The 22,559-nt window shown below is 57.7% G+C and overlaps 1 protein-coding gene across 6 annotated transcripts in view; it reads right to left on the minus strand.

The window, feature by feature from the left end:
- CROCC (ciliary rootlet coiled-coil, rootletin) overlaps positions 1-22,559 on the minus strand; it is a 28,677-nt gene that overhangs the window by 3,675 nt on the left and 2,443 nt on the right. For 3 of the 6 annotated variants that reach the window (XM_077260370.1, XM_077260367.1, XM_077260368.1), the window contains exons 1-34: positions 21,452-21,577; positions 20,607-20,748; positions 19,940-20,076; positions 15,146-15,337; positions 14,967-15,050; positions 14,023-14,120; positions 13,663-13,828; positions 13,455-13,561; positions 13,168-13,389; positions 13,005-13,089; positions 12,591-12,695; positions 12,113-12,361; positions 11,841-12,040; positions 11,584-11,766; positions 11,336-11,480; positions 10,881-11,027; positions 9,589-9,819; positions 9,216-9,409; positions 8,017-8,144; positions 7,371-7,540; positions 7,095-7,274; positions 6,885-7,019; positions 6,471-6,614; positions 6,068-6,306; positions 5,453-5,612; positions 5,128-5,295; positions 4,669-5,053; positions 4,393-4,595; positions 3,958-4,078; positions 3,686-3,849; positions 3,002-3,217; positions 599-823; positions 372-521; positions 92-292 (exon numbers count right to left, since the gene is read on the minus strand). In XM_077260370.1, the coding sequence (XP_077116485.1) occupies positions 92-292; positions 372-521; positions 599-823; positions 3,002-3,217; positions 3,686-3,849; positions 3,958-4,078; positions 4,393-4,595; positions 4,669-5,053; positions 5,128-5,295; positions 5,453-5,612; positions 6,068-6,306; positions 6,471-6,614; positions 6,885-7,019; positions 7,095-7,274; positions 7,371-7,540; positions 8,017-8,144; positions 9,216-9,409; positions 9,589-9,819; positions 10,881-11,027; positions 11,336-11,480; positions 11,584-11,766; positions 11,841-12,040; positions 12,113-12,361; positions 12,591-12,695; positions 13,005-13,089; positions 13,168-13,389; positions 13,455-13,561; positions 13,663-13,828; positions 14,023-14,120; positions 14,967-15,050; positions 15,146-15,337; positions 19,940-20,076; positions 20,607-20,748; positions 21,452-21,562 (5,787 nt within the window). In that variant the 5' untranslated portion in view covers positions 21,563-21,577. Of the gene's footprint in view, positions 1-91; positions 293-371; positions 522-598; positions 824-3,001; positions 3,218-3,685; positions 3,850-3,957; positions 4,079-4,392; positions 4,596-4,668; positions 5,054-5,127; positions 5,296-5,452; positions 5,613-6,067; positions 6,307-6,470; positions 6,615-6,884; positions 7,020-7,094; positions 7,275-7,370; positions 7,541-8,016; positions 8,145-9,215; positions 9,410-9,588; positions 9,820-10,880; positions 11,028-11,335; positions 11,481-11,583; positions 11,767-11,840; positions 12,041-12,112; positions 12,362-12,590; positions 12,696-13,004; positions 13,090-13,167; positions 13,390-13,454; positions 13,562-13,662; positions 13,829-14,022; positions 14,121-14,966; positions 15,051-15,145; positions 15,338-19,939; positions 20,077-20,606; positions 20,749-20,866; positions 21,154-21,451; positions 21,578-22,559 lie in introns of those variants that run through there. The other 3 variants (XM_077260369.1, XM_077260373.1, XM_077260371.1) reach the window with 3 other exon arrangements.

The following is a 22,559-nucleotide window of genomic DNA, read 5'->3' on the forward strand; positions in this document are numbered from 1 at the left end:
GGGGGTCCCAGCGGTGCGGAGGTCCCTGCGGTGCTGATGCCGGGGGCCCTGCGGTTCGGATGTCGGGGGGTCCCTGCCTCGCTCCTCTCACCTTGTCCAGCATCTTCTTCAGGGCGCTCTTGTCCTTCTCCAGCCGCAGAGATGAACGCTCCATCTCCCGCTTCTCGCCCTCCAGCTGAGCCACCGCCCGCTGCAGCCCGCACAGCCGCTCCTGCAGAACGTCGCGCTCTTCCTGCAGCTTCTGGAGGTTGCGCACAGAGACGCCGTCACATTCCTGATGCTGCCGAAGAAGCTGTGAGGGACAGAAGAGGAAATGATGGGGGACGCACAAGGCAGCGGGACCCCTGTAAGCCGCGCGAGCGGTGACCGACCTCCTGCAGGTGGCGCACTTGTCCTTCCAGCTCCGTGCGGCGCAGTTCTCCATCAGCCATTTTGTCCTTTAGTTCCTGCATCTGCTCAATTAACCCCGCGTTCTGCTTCTTCCCATCCGCCACGGTGAGCCGCGCTGCCTCCAGACGCTCCTGGGAAATCAGCAGAGACCTCAGAACATTACCTCCATCACAGGAGCGACGCTCTGCAGCGAGCACATGGCGCTGACCTGCAGGATGCGGCGCTCATGGTCGCTGGTGGTCACCATCTTCTGCAGCTGCCCCATCTTCTTTTGCGAGGAGCTGCTGCTGGATACACTCTCCGAGAGCGCGGCCGACAAACTTTGCACCTTCTCCTTCAACGAGTTCTCACTGTCCTGGACCCTCCCTAGTGTCATGTTCAGGCGGTCTACACACATCTGCAGAGAGCCCACCTTCACCTCGCTGTCCGACACCTGCAGAGAGCACAAAACCATCCATCCTGTGCAGGACTTACATTCAATGCTCCAGAGCTGCACTCACTATTCTGCTGGTGCAGTCACTGTGTATATACATTACATTACTGATCCTGAGTTACATGCTGTATTATACCCCAGAGCTGCACTCACTATTCTGCTCATGCAGTCACTGTGTATATACATTACTGATCCTGAGTTACATCCTGTATTATACTCCAGAGCTGCACTCACTATTCTGCTGGTGCAGTCACTGTGTACATACATTACTGATCCTGAGTTACATCCTGTATTATACTCCACAGTTGCACTCACTATTCTGCTGGTGCAGTCACTGTGTACATACATTACATTACTGATCCTGAGTTACATCCTGTATTATACCCCAGAGCAGCACTCACTATTCTGCTGGTGCAGTCACTGTGTACATACATTACTGATCCTGAGTTACCTCCTGTATTATACTCCAGAGCTGCACTCACTATTCTGCTGCTGCAGTCACTGTCTACATACATTACTGATCCTGAGTTACCTCCTGTATTATACTCCAGAGCTGCACTCACTATTCTGCTGCTGCAGTCAGATACAGGACAAGTAATGTACAGTTCCTTGAAAAAGTCTTCATACCCTGTGAACTTTTACACGAAGTAACAAATATTAGTGGTGTATAAAGGAAATGATACAGGGGTGTACTAAGTATTGTAATAATATAAATCTAAACATTGTGAGGTGCATTAGTATTCAGCCCCCGGGAGTCTGTACTTTCTAGGACCACCTTTCTCTGCAGTCTTTTGGGGTCTGTCTCTTGCACATCTAGAGGTGACATTTTTGTCCCTTTTTTGCCCCCTCGCTCATTGACATTGGATGGAGACGTCTGTGATCAGTAATTTTCACGTCTTGTCTCAGATTGTCTGGGATTTGGGTCTGGACGGTGACACACAGGAGTATTCTCTGATCTACACCCTCCATTGTTGCTCTGGCAGGATGTTGAGGGTCATTGTCCTGCTGGAAGGTGAACATAGGCCCCAGGCTCAAGTCTTCTGTAGTCTCTGACCAGCTTTACTCCAGGATTACCCTGTATTCAGCTTCATCCATCTTCCCATCACCTCTGACCAGATTCCCTGCCCCTGCTGAGGAAAAGCCTCCCCACAGCAGGATGCTGCTACCACCATGTGTGATGGAGGGGATTATGTTTTCAGGGTGGATAGGGTTAGTTTTCCAAAACATGTAGCTTTTTGGTTTCATGCGACCAAAGGCCCTTACTCCACATGGTCGCTTTGCCCCTACATGGGACTTCTTATAGCTTTCTTCTTGCTGCTTTTCCACAAAGGGCAGATTTTCTGAAGTAAACAACTAATAGTTGTCCTGTGGACAGATTCTCCCCCTGAGCTGTGGATCTGCGGCTCCTCCAGCGACCATGGTTCTCTCGGCTGCTTCTCTAATGAGCACTCTCCTGGCTTTGGAGGTCAGGTTAGGAAATGTCTTCGTAGGTCGGGTTAGGTGGTCGGCCATGTCTTGGTAGGTCAGGTTAGGAGGACGGCCATGTCTTGGGGGGTCAGGTTACGTATTTGGCCATGTCTTGGGAGGTCTGCAGTTGTGCCATACTCCTTCCATGTTTGGATGATAGATTGAACAGTGCTCTGTGAGATGTTCAGAGCTTGGGCTATTTTTTATAACCTAACCCTGCTTGCCTTTTTCCACAGCTTTATCCCTGACCTGTCTGGTGGGCTCCTTGGTTTTCATGATGCTGTTTGATCCTAATGTTCTCACACAATCCTCTGAGGCCTTCACAGAACAGCTGTAGTTGTAAAAAAAAAAAAAAATCACACCCAGGGGGACACAATGTACTAATGATGTGACTTCTGGGGGCGATTGGTCACTCAGACTCTAGGGGGCTGAATACTAATGCACCTCACAATGTTCAGATTCATATTATTACAATAATTAGTACACCCCTGCATCATTTACTTTACACGTCACTAATATTTAGAACTTTGTGTTGATGTCACAGAAAATCCCAATAAATACATTATGCCTGTGGGTGTAACGTGAGAAAGCTCTGTATGGAGTCCGTGTAAATCCTCTTGGGGGTGTTCTGTAACCTGCAGTCCTATGTAAATGTGGTGAACACACAGGATAATACGACATGCTCGGCTCTGCTACATCTGCGCACATCACCTGTCTCTGCAGCCCTTCTATCTGCTGCTGCGTTTCTTGCATCTCAGCCTCGCGATCGGCCAGGACCAGCCGGACCCTCTGCAGTTCTCCTTCCAGTCTCCTCCGGGACAGCTCCAGCTTCGTGTTGCGATTCTCGGCAGCGTCCAGCACTTCCTTCAGGCGCCGTTTGTCTCCGTCGAGTTTTGCTTCGTTTGTTTTCATTTTATTTACTTTTTCCTGATGCGGAAATTAGAGGGTGAACAGTTAACACCCCTAACAGGAGAAGACAAGGACCCGGTGTTGGCTACGGTATGAGTATCCCCCGAATAGGTCCTCCGGTGCGTGGGGCGAGCGCTAACAGTGGGCCCCACCACATGGGGCGAGCGCCCACAGTCTGTCCCCCAGAGCGCGGGGCAAGAGCCCACAGTCTGTCCCCCAGAGCGTGGGGCGAGCGCCCACAGTCTGTCCCCCAGAGCGCGGGGCGAGCGCCCACAGTCTGTCCCCCAGAGCGCGGGGCGAGCGCCCACAGTCTGTCCCCCAGAGCGCGGGGCGAGCGCCCACAGTCTGTCCCCCAGAGCGCGGGGCGAGCGCCCACAGTCTGTCCCCCAGAGCGCGGGGCGAGCGCCCACAGTCTGTCCCCCAGAGCGCGGGGCGAGTGCCGACAGTCGGTCCTCCGATTCTGGACACTATGTACTGTCCTGTTACCTGGGCCACCCGCTGCTCGCTCTCGGCCGCCTGTAGGCTACGCTCCAGGCTGGCCACTTTCTCCAATGCCATCTTGCGCTCCCTGTCGTAACGTTGCAGCGATTCCTCCTGCAGGATGAGGGTGGTCTGCACGTTGCTGAGCTTCCCGTCCGTGGCGCGCTTCCCTATAAGAATATTGAGAAATGTATCAGACGGGAAGTCACAGCGCAGCCGCTAATCGCGTCCCCCGCATGGCACCATCCCCCCCAGCCCGGCGCCCCGAGGCTTCTCACCCTCCTCCACCTCTGACAGCACTTTCTGCAGCTGCTGCACCCGGGTGGTTGCTCCATCCTTCTCAGCCTCCATCTCCACCATCTGCCGAGCCGCGGCGCCCGCCTGGGTGCGCAGATCGTCCTGAAAGACAACGGATTTTACTATTGGTGCCAGTCCCGGGTGTAGCTCCTAATGCGCTGCCAGTGGCGGGTGCAGCTCCTGATGCGCTGCCAGTCCCGGGTGTAGGTCCTGATGCGCTGCCAGTCCCGGGTGTAGCTCCTGATGCGCTGCCAGTCACATGACCGGCCCCTCAGTAATGTCACCCAATGTAAGACCGGAGCTATAGATCCAGAGTAATCTTACTTAACCCCTTCAGTACGGGATGGCCGGGGACCGGTTCTTGTAGGACAAAGAACAGATGAAGGGTTAATACACGCAGAGACGCCGCCTCTTACCCGCTCTCGCTGAGTGTCCCGCAGTTCTTGCAGGAAGTCCCGCAGGGCGCCACGAATCACCTCCGGGTCAATGTCAGCTGTCAGCGGCTCCCCGCGTGTGGGAGACGTCGCCCTCTCGGGGGTCTTGCTGCGTTCCGGGCTTCCTGTGCGGGGGATGGGGCTGCCGCGCCCGTCAGTGGTGGTGGTGTAGGTGTTGTCATATCCTGGGTGAAGAGTGGATGGTGATGTTGGGGGTCTTCCCCGGATGGATGATCGGGGTCACCGCTATAGATTTACCCTTCAGTGGGGAGAACGTCCTCTTGGGGGAGCCACTGCGGCCCCTCACAGCTGGGCTCGGCGTACGTCCGGTGCGGCCGATCCCCAGAGTCCTCCTCAGGGCGGAGTGGACGCTGCCGAGCTTAAACTCCAGCTCCCTCTTCAGCCCCTCGAGCCGGGACAGTTCGGCCTCCAGCCCGTGCACGCGGCCCTCGCTGGCGCTCAGCCTCAGGCCCAACTGGACGGCCTCCTCCTGGGACGCCAGCAGCTTGATCTCCAGGTTGCGGCTGTTGTCCAGCAGCTTCTTCTCGTTGCCCCGCGCTTCCTCCAGGTTGCCCTGAAGCTCCCTCTCCCGGAGGCTGAAGTCGCCCTCCACTTCTGACAGCTTCCTCTGGAGGGCGCTGAGCTGTGGGGGGCGAGGATGGGACGTCGGTAATGGAGCAGGACCCCCATCATCTCACATCATGGACATGCGCTCACCTCCTTCCTGGCGGCATCGCGGCCGCTCTCCGTCTCCATGAGCTTCTGTTTCAGGGTGAAGCCGTCTCTGCGCGCCTCTTCTTCGCGCTGTTCACACAGAGAAAGACGCGCCTGCACCTCAGCCAGATCCCGGCCGCGCTGAGCACCCTCATCATCCAGAACCTTCAGCTGGAAGATAGCGGTCACAGATGTGGGAGAGGGCAGACAGACATTGCTGGGAGTTGTAGTTCTACACACTTTGGGGGCAGAGACCCCAGGAGTCCTGATGTGATCTTACAGATGCGTTAGTCCATAGCGCCCCAATCTTCTCCCCCATCCCGCTCACCTGTCTGCGCAGATCCTGCAGTTCCCTCCGCGCCTCCAGCCGAGAGCGCTCCACCTCCCGCAGGCTGCTGCGCAGATCCGCAGAGTCCTTCTCTGAAGCTGCGCGAGACTCTTCCAGCACCGAACATCTCTGCACCTTCTCCTCATTAGAGCGCTTCAAGCTGCAGAAAGACCCTACAGATGAGGACCCCCAAACCATAGCGCTGCCCCCCACCCTACTGCAGCAGTGCTGCCCCCCCAAGAGCTGCAATCACTCACATGGTGCGCGAGGAGATGCGGGGGCACGACGGGAGCTGGGACAGCACATGCGGGGGTGCGCCGGGAGGGCAGACGCGGGGGCGCGACGGGAGGGCAGACGCGGGGGCGCGACGGGACGGCAGACGCGGGGGCGCGACGGGACGGCAGACGCGGGGGCGTGCCGGTAGCCGGAAGGGCAGACGCGGGGGCGCTGGTAGCCAGGAGGGCAGAAGAGGGGGCGCTGGTAGTCGGGAGGGCAGACGCAGGGGCGCGCCGGGACAGCAGAGTTCCTTGGGTTTACTGCCTCCGTGTATCGCCCTCGGGTGGGATGACTGCCCCTCGGGGACGTGTCATGTCAGGATTCCCGCTGCCGCTGTACCTGATGCGCTCGCTCTCGGCCCGCCGCACTGCTCCCCGCAGCTCCTCGTTGGATCTCTGCACGGCTTCCTTCTCTTTGGACTCATCGTTGAGCGATCGGCGCAGCTCCAGGACTTCCTTCTTGTGGAGCTCGGCCGCCTCTTGATTTTCCCGCACACGACGGTGAGATTCGATCAGCTCCCGGCGCACGGCGTCCCTGGCGTCCTCCACCACACACAGCTGAGTCTTTAGCTCGTCTACCTGTGAATGACCAGAGGGGGCGCCATGTACTCGCTCATTATCTCCGCGTCCTCCTCTGCTTACTGTCGGCTGAATACTTTCCAGGAGAGATTTGTGCCACTCAGAGGATTGTCTGCGCTGACACACTGTAATGACAGCCCTGCAGACACCCCGAGCTCGCTCACCTCCCGCAGCGCCGACTCTCGCTGTCGCCCCAGCTCGCGGATTTGTTCATGGAGAGTCTTCAGCTCTCGCTCATGAGACGCCAGAGATTCTTCATACTGCACCCGGAGAGTCTTCAGCTCAGAGTTCAGGGCGACGATGGCATTCTGAGGGGCAGAGGACGGGCGATGAGACACGGGGGTTAGAGGGCGGACGATGAGACACGGGGGGTAGAGGACGGGCGATGAGACACGGGGGGGGGGGGGGGGGGGTAGAGGACGGGCGATGAGACACGGGGTGTAGAGGGCGGGCGATGAGACACGGGGGGGGGGTAGAGGACGGGCGATGAGACACAGTGGCAGCGCTGACCCCAATATCCCACCAGCTGCTCGGTAAGGGGTGACAGACGACGGGCGATGCTGTGCCCCCTCACTCACCCGCTCCTGCTCTTGCCTCGCCTGGCTCTCCCGCTTGTGTCGCTCCATCTCCAGGGTCAGGGCGGCCATTGTGCTGTGAGCGCTGCCCAGTTTCTCACTTAGAGTGACTTTTTCGGACTCCTTCAGTGATAAAGCCTGAGACGTAGGAGGAGAAGATGAGGGGCTGTGATATGGGCCCCGTGCCACGGTGCCGGACCCCCTCATCCTCACCTGCTGCTTCTCGCTCTCCGCCTGTAACAAGCCGTCGTCGCGCTCCTGCTGCAGCACCGCTATCTCCTCGCTCAGCTCCTCGCGCTCCGTCTCGTACCGCGCCAGCAGCTCCTCGCGCTCCTGCGTCAGCCGGCGGAGTAACTCTTCCTTCTCCGCCTGCAGCTCCAGGCGGACGGCATCCTGCAACACAGAACCGAGCATCACCACCTACAGACGCCCCCGAGCACTGCAGCCTGCTGGGACCTGTAGTTCTACAAGTCAGGGCTGCAAACCCACCTTCTCCTGCAGCAGCCGCTCCACGTCGTCTTCGTGCGCCTTCTCTCTGCTCTTCAGGGTGATCTTCGCTTCCTCCTCTATGCAGAGCAGTTTCTGGCTCATGGCCTCCTTGTCCTGCTCCAGCTTCACGATCTCGGCCTCCATCAGCCTCTGTGCTGCGCTGGCCTCCACTACAGGAGCAGAAACAAGGCGATGAGACTATCCGGGGGCCACCCCTGAGAAGCAGGGAGCACACACAGCCGGCCTTCCACTACAGGAGCGGAAACAAGGCGATGAGACTATCGGGGGGAGCCACTCCTGAGGAGCAGGGTGCACACACAGCCGACCTCCACTACAGGAGCGGAAACAAGGCGATGAGACTATCGGGGGGAGCCACTCCTGAGGAGCAGGGTGCACACACAGCCGACCTCCACTACAGGAGCGGAAACAAGGCGATGAGACTATCGGGGGGCCGCCCCTGAGGAGCAGGGTGCACACACAGCCGGCCTCCACTACAGGCCGGAAACAAGGCGATGAGACTATCGGGGGGCCGCCCCGAGGAGCAGAGTGCACACACAGCCGGCCTCCCCTACAGGCCGGAAACAAAGCGATGAGACTATCGGGGGGCCGCCCCAGAGGAGCAGGGTGCACACACAGCCGACCTCACCCTGTAACGCCTCCTTCGCCAGCCGCAGACCCTGCGCCTCTCCCTCCAGCTGTTCTCGGCGGTGGGTGATGTGGGCGAGCTGCTGCTGGACGTCGAACAGGGCCGTTTCCAGCGCTTCCTTCTCCGACCTGTGGGGGCCGACAGCGATCGGGATCAGTCACCAGTCGGCCTCTCCCGCGGGGGATCCGCTGCTCGCCCGCCAGTCAGTCCCGCGGGGGCTCCGGTGCTCGCTCGTCAGTCCCTCGGGGGCTCCGATGCTTTCCCGCCCGTAAGTTAGTCCCAAGGGAGCTCTCGTGCTCGCCTGCCCGTCAGTAGTCCCAAGAGAGCTCCAGCGCTCGCCCGTCAGTTAGTCTTGCTGGGGCACGAACGCTCGCCTGTCAGCAAGCCAGTCCGCAGGGGTTCCAGCACTCGCCCGTCATTCAGTCCCAAGGGGGCTTCGATGCCCGTCAGCCCCGGAGGTTTGTTTTGCCGCCTGTGTGTTCAGTTGCTGCTTAGCTATGTGCGGTTACACAGATGCTGCCCTCTACTGGCCGTCAGACATCAGAACAAGCAATAGTGCCCAGGAGAGCAGTGATGGCGGCCCGTCCAAGCCCAGCATAACCGCGTGGTATAATTCCACCGGGGATGGACAGAGACCAGGTCTGAGGGCGGGGGTCCGTATACCAGAGTGCAGGGGTCCATATACCGGAGGGCGGGGGTCCGTATACCGGAGGGCGGGGGTCCGTATGCCGGAGGGCGGGGTCCGTATGCCGGAGGGCGGGGTCCGTATGCCGGGGTCCGTATACGGGGGTCCGTATGCCGGAGGGCGGGGGTCCGTATGCCGGAGGGCGAGGGTCCGTATGCCGGAGGGCGAGGGTCCGTATGCCGGGGTCCGTATGCCGGAGGGCGGGGGTCCGTATGCCGGAGGGCGGGGGTCCGTATGCCGGAGGGCGGGGGTCCGTATGCCGGAGGGCGGGGGTCCGTATGCCGGAGGGCGGGGGTCCGTATGCCGGAGGGCGGGGGTCCGTATACCGGAGGGCGGGGTCCGTATTTCGGGGTCCGTATACCGGAGGGCGAGGGTCCGTATACCGGAGGTCCGTATACCAGAGGGCAGGGGTCCGTATACCGGAGGTCCATATACCAGAGGGCAGGGGTCCGTATACCGGAGGTCCGTATACCGGAGGGCGGGGTCTGTATAGAGGAGGGCGGGGTCCGTATACCTGAGGGCGGCCATCTCCTCCGCCTGCGCCCGGTTCTCTCTCTCGGAGGCGGTCAGCTGGACCACCAGGCTGCCTTTCTCTTTCATCAGCGCCTCTTTCTCTCTGGAGGCGCGGAGGAGGCTCTCGCTCTGCAGCTCCACCTCCCTGCGACTCTGCACCAGGTCCTCGCTGAGGACATTCCTCTGACGGCTCAACTAACGGAGAAGAGAAGCAGAACGGTCACACACAGCGCGGCCCAAGACCAGCCACAATGCTCTGCACCCACCAGTCCTATACTGGAGACTGCCCGACCCACAATGCTCTGCACCCACCTGTCCTGTTCCGGGGACTGCTCCTACCCACAATTCCGTGCTCTGTGGCCCCCTGCCCGTACCTGCCCCAGCTGCTCTTGCACATTGGCCCGGTCTTTGCGCAGCACCTGCTGCTCCTGCAGAAGCTTCTCCCGGCTCTGCTCCATGGCCTGCAGGGAGTTATCCAGCCCGTAGCGCTCGCTGTCCAGCTCCAGCTTCTCCTGCTCCAGGCGGACCAGCTCGTCCCTGATGGAGGCCTTCTCCTGCTCCACTTCATGCTTCTGCCCCTGCAGGGAGGATCGCTGCTGCTCCAGCTACAAACGGAGACGGCCATCAGCGCCGGCGACTCCGAGGCTTCTCTCTCACGTGTGCCAGACTCCTCACACACTACGAGGGGCTGAGGTGTGGGGGTCCGCGGCCTCACCGTGTGCCGGACTCCTCACACACACTACGAGGGGCTGAGGTGTGGGGGGTCCGCAGCCTCACCGTGTGCCGGACTCCTCACACACTACGAGGGGGTTGAGCTGAGGGGGTCTGCGGCCTCACCATATGCCGGACTCCTCACACACACACACACGAGGGGCTGAGGTGAGGGGGTCCGTGGCCTCACCGTGTGCCGGACTCCTCACACACACACTACGAGGGGCTGAGGTGTGGGGGTCCGCGGCCTCACCGTGTGCCGGACTCCTCACACACACACACACACACACACACACACACACACACTACGAGGGGCTGAGGTGAGGGGGTCCGCGGCCTCACCGTGTGCCAGACTCCTCACACACAATACGAGGGGCTGAGGTGAGGGGGTCCGCGGCTTCACCGTGTGCCGGACTCTTCACACCCACTACGAGGAGCTGAGGTGAGGGTGTCCACGGCCTCACCGTGTGCTGGACTCCTCACACAGGAGGGGCTGAGGTGAGGGGGTCTGCGGCCTCACCGTGTGCCAGACTCCTCACACACTACAAGGGGCTGAGGTGAGGGGGTCTGCGGCCTCACAGTGTGCCGGACTCCTCACACACACTACGAGGGGCTGAGGGGAGGGGGTCCGTGGCCTCACCATGTGCCGGACTCCTCACACACACTACGAGGGGCTGAGGTGAAGGGGTCCGTGGCCTCACAGTGTGCCGGACTCCTCACACACACACACACTACGAGGGGCTGAGGTGAGGGGGTCCACGGCCTCACCGTGTGCCGGACTCCTCACACACATTACGAGGGGCTGAGGTGTGGGGGTCCGCAGCCTCACCATGTGCCGGACTCCTCACACACATTACGAGGGGCTGAGGTGTGGGGGTCCGCGGCCTCACAGTGTGTGGGAGTGCTCACACACACTACGAGAGGCTGAGGTGTGGGGGTCCGCAGCCTCACCTACCTGAGCTATGACCCTGTTGAGCTCGGTCTTGTCCTGGGCCAGGCTCTCGTTCAGGGCACTCATCTTGGACAACGCATCTCGCACACAAGCCTCCTCCGTCCTCTGCCGGTTCAGCGCCAGCTCCAGCTCGGCCCGGTGTATCTCCGCCTGTAGGGATACGGGGGACATAATGTTCAGCGTCGTTAGTGGATTATTGGGGAGCGGTGGGGGGTCCTCTATATACAGCTGCAGTCTGACCGGTGGAGGTGACCGCGCTCCTTGCTGTCGCACCGGACTGGGAGAGATCCTCGGGTCCAGCGTCCGCCGCTTTATAACGGGCACAGGTTCAATTCTCTATTACTTTCAGGATCTTTGCAGTCAGTGAATGGCGAATGCTGGAGAGTGAGACCCCGACCGGCCTGCTCGCTGCTGTGGTGCTTGTGACAGTGTGTCAGGAAGGATTTGCTGGACTATACCTTGGATAGCGCCTGGGCGATGTCCGTCTTCTCGGTCTCCAGCACCTCCTTCTCCAGGTTGGACTGATGCAGAACCTCTTTCACCCAGACCAGCTCTTTCCTGAGGTCCGAAAGCCTCACATCCAGCAGCTCCTGGCTCTTGTTCCTGGGGATCAGAATAAGAGGGTGCTCAGCAATTTCCCCACAATCTGCTGACCCCTGTGCCCCTTCTGGGGTCTGTGCTTAGTGTGGCCCCCCCGGGCGCTCACCCTCTGTCCACCTCTCGCTTGGCTCGGTCAAGGTCCTGGCAGAGGTCATCCTTCTCCTCCTGTAGGAGGTCTCTCTGCCGCTGTAGGTCGCTGTTCGCAAGCTGCAGCTTCTCAGCCTCCTGACGCTGCGTCTCCAGCTGGTCCTGCAGGTTGTGGACGCTGCGCTCCAGGGCGGTGCGGTCACTGCAGAGAGTAGATGAGCATGGTGTGGTGTCAGCGCGGCCCCCCAGAGTCTGCGCGACCCCCAGCGTCTGCACCTGTTCAGCTGCTCCAAGTTGCTGCGCAGTCTGGAGAGCGTCAGCTCCGCGTCATCTTTGCTCATAGTGGACGAGTCCAGATCTTTCTGCAGTTGCGTTATTTTCTGCTCCAGGACCCTGCGGTCGTTCTCGCCGTCACTCAGCTGTTTCCGCAGCGTGCCCACCGTCTCCTGCCCGGCCTCCAGCCGCCCCCGCAGCTCCTGCAAACAATTGATTTAATCAGAGCAAAACTAACAATCCACCTGGGCATGGACCACCGGGGCACAACGTACCTGGATCAGCAGCTGGCGCCTCTGGAGAGCCGAGTGCACGGCGGACAGCGCGGAGTCACGGAAGGCCGGAGACAGGCTGCGTCTCGGGGAGCTGCTGCGGTTCGGAGAGGGGCGGCGGATGGGAGAGGATGTGCGCAGGCTGCTGGAGAGACCCCTCAGGCTGAGCCCCGGACCCTCACTGTCCAGAAGCTCGAAGGTCTTTTCACTGGTGGAGAGCTGAAGACCACTGTCTGCATCACTGAGGACGGCCTGGGGGAGACGGCACAAGGACGGACCCATTACCCACAATCACATGACCGGACAGTCAGTGGGTGCGGGGTCCGGAAACAGCAACATGGAGGAATAAGGGGGACGTCCAGGACGGCACTGACCGAATCCATCACTGATTACTCATGTCCCCCGATGAGAGCATTGTAAGGGGGCATCACAAGATCTCACGGGGGATATGGTGGGCGTCAGACCTCCCCGTGTCTTGTACCTGCGTCAGCTCCCGCAGCGTCTCCTGCAGCGTCTCCCTCTCACACCTCAGCGCTTCCACCTCTTCTCCTACCAGCGTCACTCGCTCGTCCACCCGACTCCTCTCCTGCAAGAACCAGATGAACACGGTCACATCCGACGCTACTGGAACAAGTGTCCTCCTTCTCCGTGCTGGATGAAGCACTGCTAGCACCGCCATTACATCTCCCACAATGCACTACAATAAAAGAACCTGAGGGGCAGAACGAACAGGCAGCCAGCCGATTGTGCTCGCAGCTTTGGTTGTGACTGGAGCACGAGACCTGATGTACTGCAGGTTACACACAAGGGTTAATCAGCTCTTATGTGAGCTTTCATAGCGGAGGTCGGGTTTAACCCCTTCCTACAAATGCCGCTCCTCTCGGACGCCCGGTACCTGCTCTTGCAGCTGTCGGATCGTCAGCTCCTTGTCTCTGCTGTCGCTCTGCAGCCGCTCAATCGTCTTCTTCATCTCTGCTGCCCTGTGATATAAATGGAGATTAGCGTCGCGCAGAGCGCCAGGCTCAGGCCCCACGGCTGGCTCCCGGGAGGCTCCGCACCTCGCGCTGAGCTCGGCTTTCTCGGCGTCGCACGCTGCTTGCAGCTGGATCATGTCCCGCACTTTGTCCTTGAGGTGCTCGTCCAGCTGGGCCATCTGTAGCGCCTGTCTCTCCACCACACCGCTGCTCTCCGCCAGACGCAGGGAGCTGCTCACGCTCAGGCAGGAGGCATGCAGCGAGCGACAGGACTGCGACAGCTGCTTCTGCATCGCCGACAGGTCCCTGCACACAGAGGGTGGTCAGATCCCGGACACGAGGGCAGCAGAGACCCCCGGCCGGTCACCCACCTCTCCGTCATGGTCTTCATCTCACTGAAGTGTCTCCTGAAGCCGACAACCTGTCTCCACAGCGACAGCAGACGACTGTGCTCATTGCTGAAGTAGGAGTTAAAGGACTGCAGGGGGTGACACCGAGGAGACAGCGTCAGTCCGGTATGTCAGCATGCAATGGCCGCCATGATGGCGGACAGCCCGGGAGGTTTCTCGGGTGCCTCACCTCCTCCTCGCGCCTCCACTCGCTCTCCTTCTGCTCCAGCTCGTCACGGGCTTTGGACCAGTCGGACGTCAGTTTGCGCAGGTCCTCACTCAGCGCCTGGTTGGCGGTGTTGGCCTGGTCCAGCTGCTCGCGCAGCATCACGTTCACCTGGGTCAGGCTGGCGCTTCTGTGGGCGCAGGAGAGAGTGAGCACGACGGCACAAGACCAGGAGGAAATGGACCCGAATCCCAAAAATGGGTGAACTAGTGCTCTCTGTTATCAGGCACTTTGTCCCCTGATGCTTTCTATTATGGGGATTACAATAATGGATGTAGCATATAAAGAGTTAAGAATATCTGGTGAATGGCCGCGGGCCCATACCTCTGCTGCTCCTCCTCCAGGCGGATCAGAGCGCTCTCCAGCTCATTGCTGCTCTCCTCCTCCTGCCGCAGCCGCGAGTCCGTCATCTCCAGGCGGCTCTGGGCGGAAAACGCCAAAATCACGTTATACATCACGGATTCTATGGAGCTTGAGAGTGCGGTTCCAGCACGGGTTGTATCGTGCCGCTATGCTTGCCCGGAGCAGGTTTCATCGCGTCGCTTCATCCGCCAGATGCGGGTTTCATCGCGTCCCTTCGTTCGCCCAGCGCGGGTTTCATCGCGTCACTTCGTCCGCCCGGCACGGGTTTCATCGCGTCACATCGTCCGCCCGGCGCGGGTTTAATCGCGTCGCTTCGTCCGCCCGGCGCGGGTTTCATCGCGTCACTTCGTCTGCCTGGCGCGGGTTTCATCGTGTCACTTCGTCCGCCCGGCGCAGGTTTCATCGCGTCGCTTCGTCCGCCCGGCGCGGGTTTCATCGCGTCGCTTCGTCCGCCCGGCGCGGGTTTCATCGCGTCGCTTCGTCCGCCCGGCGCGGGTTTCATCGCGTCACTTCGTCTGCCCGGCGCGGGTTTCATCGCGTCACTTCGTCTGCCCGGCGCAGGTTTCATCGTGTCACTTCATCCGCCCGGCGCAGGTTTCATCGTGTCACTTCATCCGCCCAGCGCAGGTTTCATCGCGTCCCTTCATCCGCCCAGCGCAGGTTTCATTGCGTCCCTTCATCCGCCTGGCGCGGGTTGCGAATTTCTGCCATTCAATGCTATAATTAATCACTGCAACATTGCAGGCCGACGCCTCAGGATCGCTGCCGGCCGCCCGGTTATTAGATGGCTACGATGCATTACGTCTGCTGTCGCTGGCAGCAAGCAGAGATGGGTACTCCGCTGCGGCCTTCATGTTGCACAACGCTCGGGATCGGGTCTCGCTGTCGTGTCCGCTCAGACTCACGCTCAGACGTTCCTGCTCCAGCTCCGTGGAACGTTCTAGAAGCTGCTGTTCCACCTCTCCGCACCGTTTCTTGTACTGCAGGACCTGCCAGAGGGATGAGGGTGATGAGCAGAGACATCGTGGGAACAAGTCACATGAGTGCTATTACTCTCTGTTATCACCTGCGGCCACTCGCTCACCTTGGCCTGGAGCTTCTGTACGAGCTGGGCCTGCCGCTGCTGCCCCTCCTGATAGGCCTGGAGCTTACGCTTGTACGCCGCCTGCTCCTCCTCCAGTCGCCGCCGCAGCTCCACATTCTGCTGCGCCAGGCTCCGCGTCTCCAGGGAATCTCTTTCGCGCTCGCCGGTCTCCAGCCGTAGGTTCTGCTCCAGCTGCCGGACCAAGAGGAGACGTCATCATATAACGGACCGGAGATTATAACGGGGGACGACAGCCGCGGCGGAGAACAGCGCCACCACTGACCAACCCAGGTATAACGGGATGGCTCTCCTGGGGTCTGCACAGACACACTAAATTGTAGTAAAAAACTCGGCACTCGAACTTAACTTTTGTTAGTGGTTTAATTGTGTCCACGTTAAACAACAGAAACGTGGGCACTTGCCGGATCTCTATACAGTCCTGAGATACAGTCTGTGTCCACCATCTCCCATGGTATGTTACAGCACGACTGGATACTCCACCTCTTGTACCCAGCAGCACCATTTAGCAGGATAGCACATTCTTTTTCCTTCACTCACAGAATCTATTGAGATTTCACAATCCTGGGGGTCTGCCTGGTGTCGACCATATCTTACTACTGGTACGTCCATAGCCACACATTAAGATTACTGATTCTCTCTAAAAGCATATATTCTTCAATCACATTCCCTGATCTAGAATGTTTATGATACTCAGCTATTATAATGCCTCTCAGGTTACCATATTTGACCTCATTTGCATATTGTATATACTTTGGTTCTGTTATTAGATTATCATTATTATTATTTTTTTTACACAATGTTCACTGTTTTACTATGTATTTGTTTATGTATTTAATTTTGTACCATAGTGACTGAGGAAGGTCCGAATATTCGGACCGAAACGTTTCTGTTGTTTAACGTGGACACAATTAAACCACTAACAAAAGTTAAGTTAGAGTGCCGAGTTTTTTACTACAATTTATGGTATTGGAACCTACTCAGGCACCTCACTATTAGGCTGTGCACGCGCTCATCTTCCTGCACAGATACACTGACACGCACCAAAGCCCGGGGTCCCAGAGACAGGTCAGACCTCCCCCACTAGGGTCCCCGGGACAGGACAGACCTCCCCCCTTAGGGTCCCAGGGACAGGACAGAACACCCCCCCCCACACCTAGGGTCCCAGAGACAGGACAGACCCCCCCTCAGTGTTCCCAGGGCAGGACAGACCCCCACAGGACAGGAGAGGACCCCCCCACTAGGGTCCCAGGGACAGGACAGACCCCCCTGGGCACAGCCATGATATCGCTGATTGCAGGACGGTGTAAGGACTGATCTGGGATATTACAGCTCTGCACTCCGCTTGCTGTCAGTGAATGGAAACACTAGCTTACAGTGTGAAACCCTGCCCGAGTCCTGCACACACATCTGAAGGCTCGTCACAGTGTCTCAGTACAGCTGGTCATCCAGGATCCTAGGAAAAATGCCATACAGTGCCCGGTGGGGTGTATTGTAGCTTTATAATGGGAGAGCTGTGATGTCATCACTCAGTGTAGGGGGCATCGGTCACCATGGAGATGAGATGACATCCACAGAGGGGGGTCTGGTGGGAACAGATGATGAGAGAATGAGGGCTATGAATGCGGTAGTGACAAAGTGAGAGCGGGCAAGTCTGAGCCTGCCGGCCGCCCATCACTACCCGCAGCCTGCCCGGACAAGCCACCGCGCGGGGACCCCCGAACCAGAGGAGGCTGAGACCCCCCACATCATCATGTACAGGAGACGGCCTGGTCGTACTAGATGTACATGTACCCAGAGCCTTGAAAAAGTCTTCATACCCCGTGAACTCTTCCACATTTCTCACATTACACCCTCAGACTTCTATGTATTTATTGGGATTTTCTGTGATACAAACACAAGGTAACATATTAGTGACGTGTAAAGGAAATTATACAGGGGTGTACTAATTATTGTATAAATATACATCTGAACATTGTGAGGTGCATTAGTATTCAGCCCCCTGGAGTCACATCATTAGTACATTCTGTCCCCCCGGGTGTGATTTCTTCTCAGTATAACAACAGCTGTTCTGAGAAGGCCCCAGAGGTTTGTGTGAGAACATTAGGAACAAACAGCATCATGAAAACCAAGGAGCCCACCAGACAGGTCAGGGATAAAGTAGTGGAGAAGAGGAAAGCAGGGTTAGGCTATAAAAAAATGGCCCAAGCTCTGAACATCACACAGAACACTGATCAATCCATAATCCAAACATGGAAGGAGTACGGCACAACTGCAAACCTACCGAGACATGGCCGTCCACCTAACCCGACCTCCCAAGACATGGCCGTCCACCTAACCCGACCTCCCAAGACATGGCCGTCCACCTAACCCGACCTCCCAAGACATGGCCGTCCACCTAACCCGACCTCCCAAGACATGGCCGTCCACCTAACCTGACCTCCAAAACAAGGAGAGCAGCCGAGAGGCCCATGGTCACTGGAGGAGCCGCAGATCCACAGCTCAGTCACAAATACTTGTTGCTTAGTGTTTGTATCACAGAAAATCCCAATGAAATATATTTAGGTTTATGGGTGTAAAATGGAAAAAAAATGTGGTAACGTTCACTGGGTATGAATACTTTTTCAAGCCACTGTATATAAAGGATATGCCCAGATTATACCGGCTGTACATATATCATTATAAACAGGAGATGCCCAGGTTATAGCGGCTGCACATACAGGTCCTTCTCAAAAAATTAGCATATAGTGTTAAATTTCATTATTTACCATAATGTAATGATTACAATTAAACTTTCATATATTATAGATTCATTATCCACCAACTGAAATTTGTCAGGTCTTTTATTGTTTTAATACTGATGATTTTGGCCTACAACTCCTGATAACCCAAAAAACCTGTCTCAATAAATTAGCAAATAAAAGTGTTTTTTAATAACAAACAAAAAAAACATCAAATAATAATGTTCAGTTATGCACTCAATACTTGGTCGGGAATCCTTTGGCAGAAATGACTGCTTCAATGCGGCGTGGCATGGAGGCAATCAGCCTGTGACACTGCTGAGATGTTATGGAGGCCCAGGATGCTTCAATAGCGGCCTTAAGCTCATCCAGAGTGTTGGGTCTTGCGTCTCTCAACTTTCTCTTCACAATATCCCACAGATTCTCTATGGGGTTCAGGTCAGGAGAGTTGGCAGGCCAATTGAGCACAGTAATACCATGGTCAGTAAACCATTTACCAGTGGTTTTGGCACTGTGAGCAGGTGCCAGGTCGTGCTGAAAAATGAAATCTTCATCTCCATAAAGCATTTCAGCCGATGGAAGCATGAAGTGCTCCAAAATCTCCTGATAGCTAGCTGCATTGACCCTGCCCTTGATGAAACACAGTGGACCAACACCAGCAGCTGACATGGCACCCCACACCATCACTGTCTGTGGGTACTTGACACTGGACTTCAGGCATTTTGGCATTTCCTTCTCCCCAGTCTTCCTCCAGACTCTGGCACCTTGATTTCCGAATGACATGCAAAATTTGCTTTCATCAGAAAAAAGTACTTGGGACCACTTAGCAACAGTCCAGTGCTGCTTCTCTGTAGCCCAGGTCAGGCGCTTCTGCCGCTGTTTATGGTTCAAAAGTGGCTTTACCTGGGGAATGCGGCACCTGTAGCCCATTTCCTTCCACACCAGACTCAGTCCACTGCTTCCTCAGGTTCCCCAAGGTCTGGAATCGGTCCTTCTCCACAATCTTCCTCAGGGTCCGGTCACCTCTTCTCGTTGTACAGCGTTTTCTGCCACATTGTTTCCTTCCAACAGACTTACCATTGAGGTGCCTTGATACAGCACTCTGGGAACAGCCTATTTGTTGAGAAATTTCTTTCTGGGTCTTACCCTCTTGCTTGAGGGTGTCAATGATGGCCTTCTTGACATCTGTCAGGTCGCTAGTCTTACCCATGATGGGGGTTTTGAGTAATGAACCAGGCAGGGAGTTTTTAAAAGCCTCAGGTATCTTTTGCATGTGTTTAGAGTTAATTAGTTGATTCAGAAGATTAGGGTAATAGGTCATTTAGAGAACCTTTTCTTGATATGCTAATTTATTGAGACAGGTTTTTTGGGTTATCAGGAGTTGTAGGCCAAAATCATCAGTATTAAAACAATAAAAGACCTGACAAATTTCAGTTGGTGGATAATGAATCTATAATATATGAAAGTTTAATTGTAATCATTACATTATGGTAAATAATGAAATTTAACACTATATGCTAATTTTTTGAGAAGGACCTGTATATAATGGAGATGCCCAGGTTATACTGGCTGTACATATATAATTATATACAGGAGATGCCCAGGTTATAGCGGATGTAGATATTTAATTATATACAAGAGATGCCCAGGTTATACCGCCTGTACAGATATAAATTATATACAGGCGATGACCAGGTTATACCGGCTGTACATATATCATTATATACAGGAGATGCCCAGGTTATACCAGCTGTACATATACCTATATACAGATGTTGCTGGTAAGGGGTAGCAGTTAGAGGGGTCACCCAGCACGGCGTCCTCGAGAGGCGATACGGCTGTGACCCCTGTCAGCGCTTCCAGGCTGGGTGTAATAAGAACGTCTCCATTCACTGACAGGCAGCGGAGGGGAGGAAATGAAAACCCCCGGATGGCAGCCGAGGCTACAGGGTGCAGGGGAGTCGGGGTCTCGGGGTGACGTCCTGGTGTGTGGTATGGTCGGGGGTGGGTCGGGGGTGGGCAGGGGGTCTCTTACCCGCTCGCTGATGGCGTTGTATTTGATGGCGAGCTCGTCCCGCTCCGCCCGGCTCTGCGCCAGCAGGTCCTCCACCCGCGACAGCTCCTGTTGCAGGATGCGGTTCTCCTCTTGTAGAGACAGAAGTGACGACATGTCTGCAGCGAGAACACAGCGTCAAGACCCCCACAGCCAGCGTCACGGCCCCCACAGCCAGCAACACAGCCAGCGTCACGGTACAGAGGTGTTGGTGTCTCTGGCAGGGTACGTGGGTTGGGGGGGTACAGAGGTGTGGGGGTCTCCGGCAGGGTGCACGGGTTGGGGGGTACAGAGGTGTGGGGGTCTCCAGCAGGGTACGTGGGTTGGGGGGGTACAGAGGTGTGGGGGTCTCCGGCAGGGTACACGGGTTGGGGGGTACAGAGGTGTGGGGGTCTCCAGCAGGGTACGTGGGTTGGGGGGGTACAGAGGTGTTGGTGTCTCTGGCAGGGTACGTGGGTTGGGGGGGTACAGAGGTGTGGGGGTCTCCGGCAGGGTGCACGGGTTGGGGGGTACAGAGGTGTGGGGGTCTCCAGCAGGGTACGTGGGTTGGGGGGGTACAGAGGTGTGGGGGTCTCCGGAAGGGGGCACGGGTTGGGGGGTACAGAGGTGTGGGGGTCTCTGGCATGGTGCACGGGTTGGGGGTCCTCACCAGTGTCCGGCGGAGGGCTCAGGTTCCGGGTGACGATCTCTCGGATTCGCGCCGGCAGACGGGCAGGTCGGGGGTCTGCAGAGTCTCCGCGGACTGTGAGGGTCTTGTGTTCCCGGGATCCGAGCACCTGGGCGGAGAGCGCCTGCAGCGGGAGAGAAGAGGGAGTGATCGGCGTTGGCGGTCTCAGCCCTTCCCTCCAGCCGCCCGTTACCGGCCCGGACACCCAGGTCCCTGCCTCGCGGCCTACACCCGGGCCCGACCTGTATCACCGCCTCCAGCGTCTGCTCCGCTGCGCTCATCGGGGCCACAACTCCCGGCTGAGAACGGCGCTGCCGGCGGCCCCGGGACTCGGAGGATTAGCGCCGCGGCCAATCTGCTCCGGCCCATCCTCCTCATCCTCCGGAGCGGCTGCCGCCTCCAGGGCCCTAGAGCCCGCCAGCCCCGGCTCACAATGAATGGAGCCATCAGAGCGGAGGGCGGGAGCTAGGACCCAGCGCCACCGGCGGACACGGCGACCAACGAGCGCCTGTAGCCATGGAAACGGCTAACAGCACTGGTCACGTGGGCAATGATCCCCATTCCACGCTATTCACACGGAGCGGCCGCGGTTTGTGCTCCTGTGGAGGGAGAGTCATTGTGTGCGCCTGCAAAAATCACAAAATCCGCCTCCTGTAAGGACGAGTTCACACACTGCAGCCGCAACTGCGACAAACGTGCCCAGGAGTCTGCGGTGCGGCTGATGGCGGCGGTCCGCTGCCCCCGTGTTTCCGCCCTTGCAGCAGCGCTCGTCGGACGTTCCGGATTATCGGATGCCGGAGTACCGGGATACTGCGGCCCGTCCTCACCCGTAACCATGGCAGCAGCCCGGCCCTGCGCCTGAGTTGTGTCAGTTCAGTCCCCGCCCCCTGTGCACCCAGCAGTGCCCGCCCCCTGTGCACCTCCAGCCTGATTTGCATACTGCTGATGCACTTGACTTCTCCGGATCAGACGTGGAAGGGGCCATTTCTATGGCGGGCGGCCGAACCACCACTGCCCGATGCCCCTGCCTGCTGAGTCTGACTGTTTCCCCCGCACTCTCCAGCTTGCAGCGATCGCCAGGTCTCAGGAGACGTCGTCCTCCCGCCACACTTCTATTTGTCCTGGCACAGAATGAAAAGCTTCCTAAATCCTTTGCCTAGAAAGAGCCGCCACAGACGGCCGAGGCATGAGTCGGCGAACCAGAAGTCCCAGCAGTGATGGTGTCTATGCTGTAGAAGGGGAGGTCAGGTGAATGTCACCCCAATGTGAGGCTGGGGGGCGTCATCCCACCAGGGGTTACAGAGTAGATACATCTATGGGGGCCACACAGCAGAAGGGCCCTGCACTGCCGACAGCTCATAGTGCTGTGTATAACAAAGGAATGGGGCCCGGGAGACGTCGGCCCACCATGTGCTCTGGGTATAAGAAAGGAATGGGGCCCGGGAGACGTCGGCCCACCATGTGCTCTGGGTATAAGAAAGGAATGGGGCACAGGAGATGTCAGCCCACCCTGTGCAGTGTATAAGAAAGGAATGGGGCGCGGGAGACGTCAGCCCACCATGTGCAATGTGTATAAAAAAAGGAATGGGGCGCGGGAGATGTCGGCCCATCATGTGCAGTGTGTAAGAAAGGAAAGGGGCGCAGGAGACGTCGGCCCACTATTTGCAGTGGGTATAAGAAAGGAATGGGGAGCTGGAGACGTCGGCCCACCATGTGCAGAGTATAAGAAAGGAATGGGGCGCCGGAGACGTCGGGCCACCATGTGCTGTGCGTATAAGAAAGGAATGGGGCGCGGGAGACGTCGGCCCACCATGTGCAGTGGGTATAAGAAAGGAATGGGGAGCGGGAGACGTCGGCCCACCATGTACAGTGTGTATAAGAAAGGAATGGGGCGCGGGAGAGGTCGGCCCACCATGTGCAGTGGGTATAAGAAAG

This window comes from Ranitomeya variabilis, chromosome 4 (genome assembly GCF_051348905.1).
Source record: "Ranitomeya variabilis isolate aRanVar5 chromosome 4, aRanVar5.hap1, whole genome shotgun sequence".
Classification (NCBI taxonomy): Eukaryota; Metazoa; Chordata; class Amphibia; order Anura; family Dendrobatidae; genus Ranitomeya; species Ranitomeya variabilis.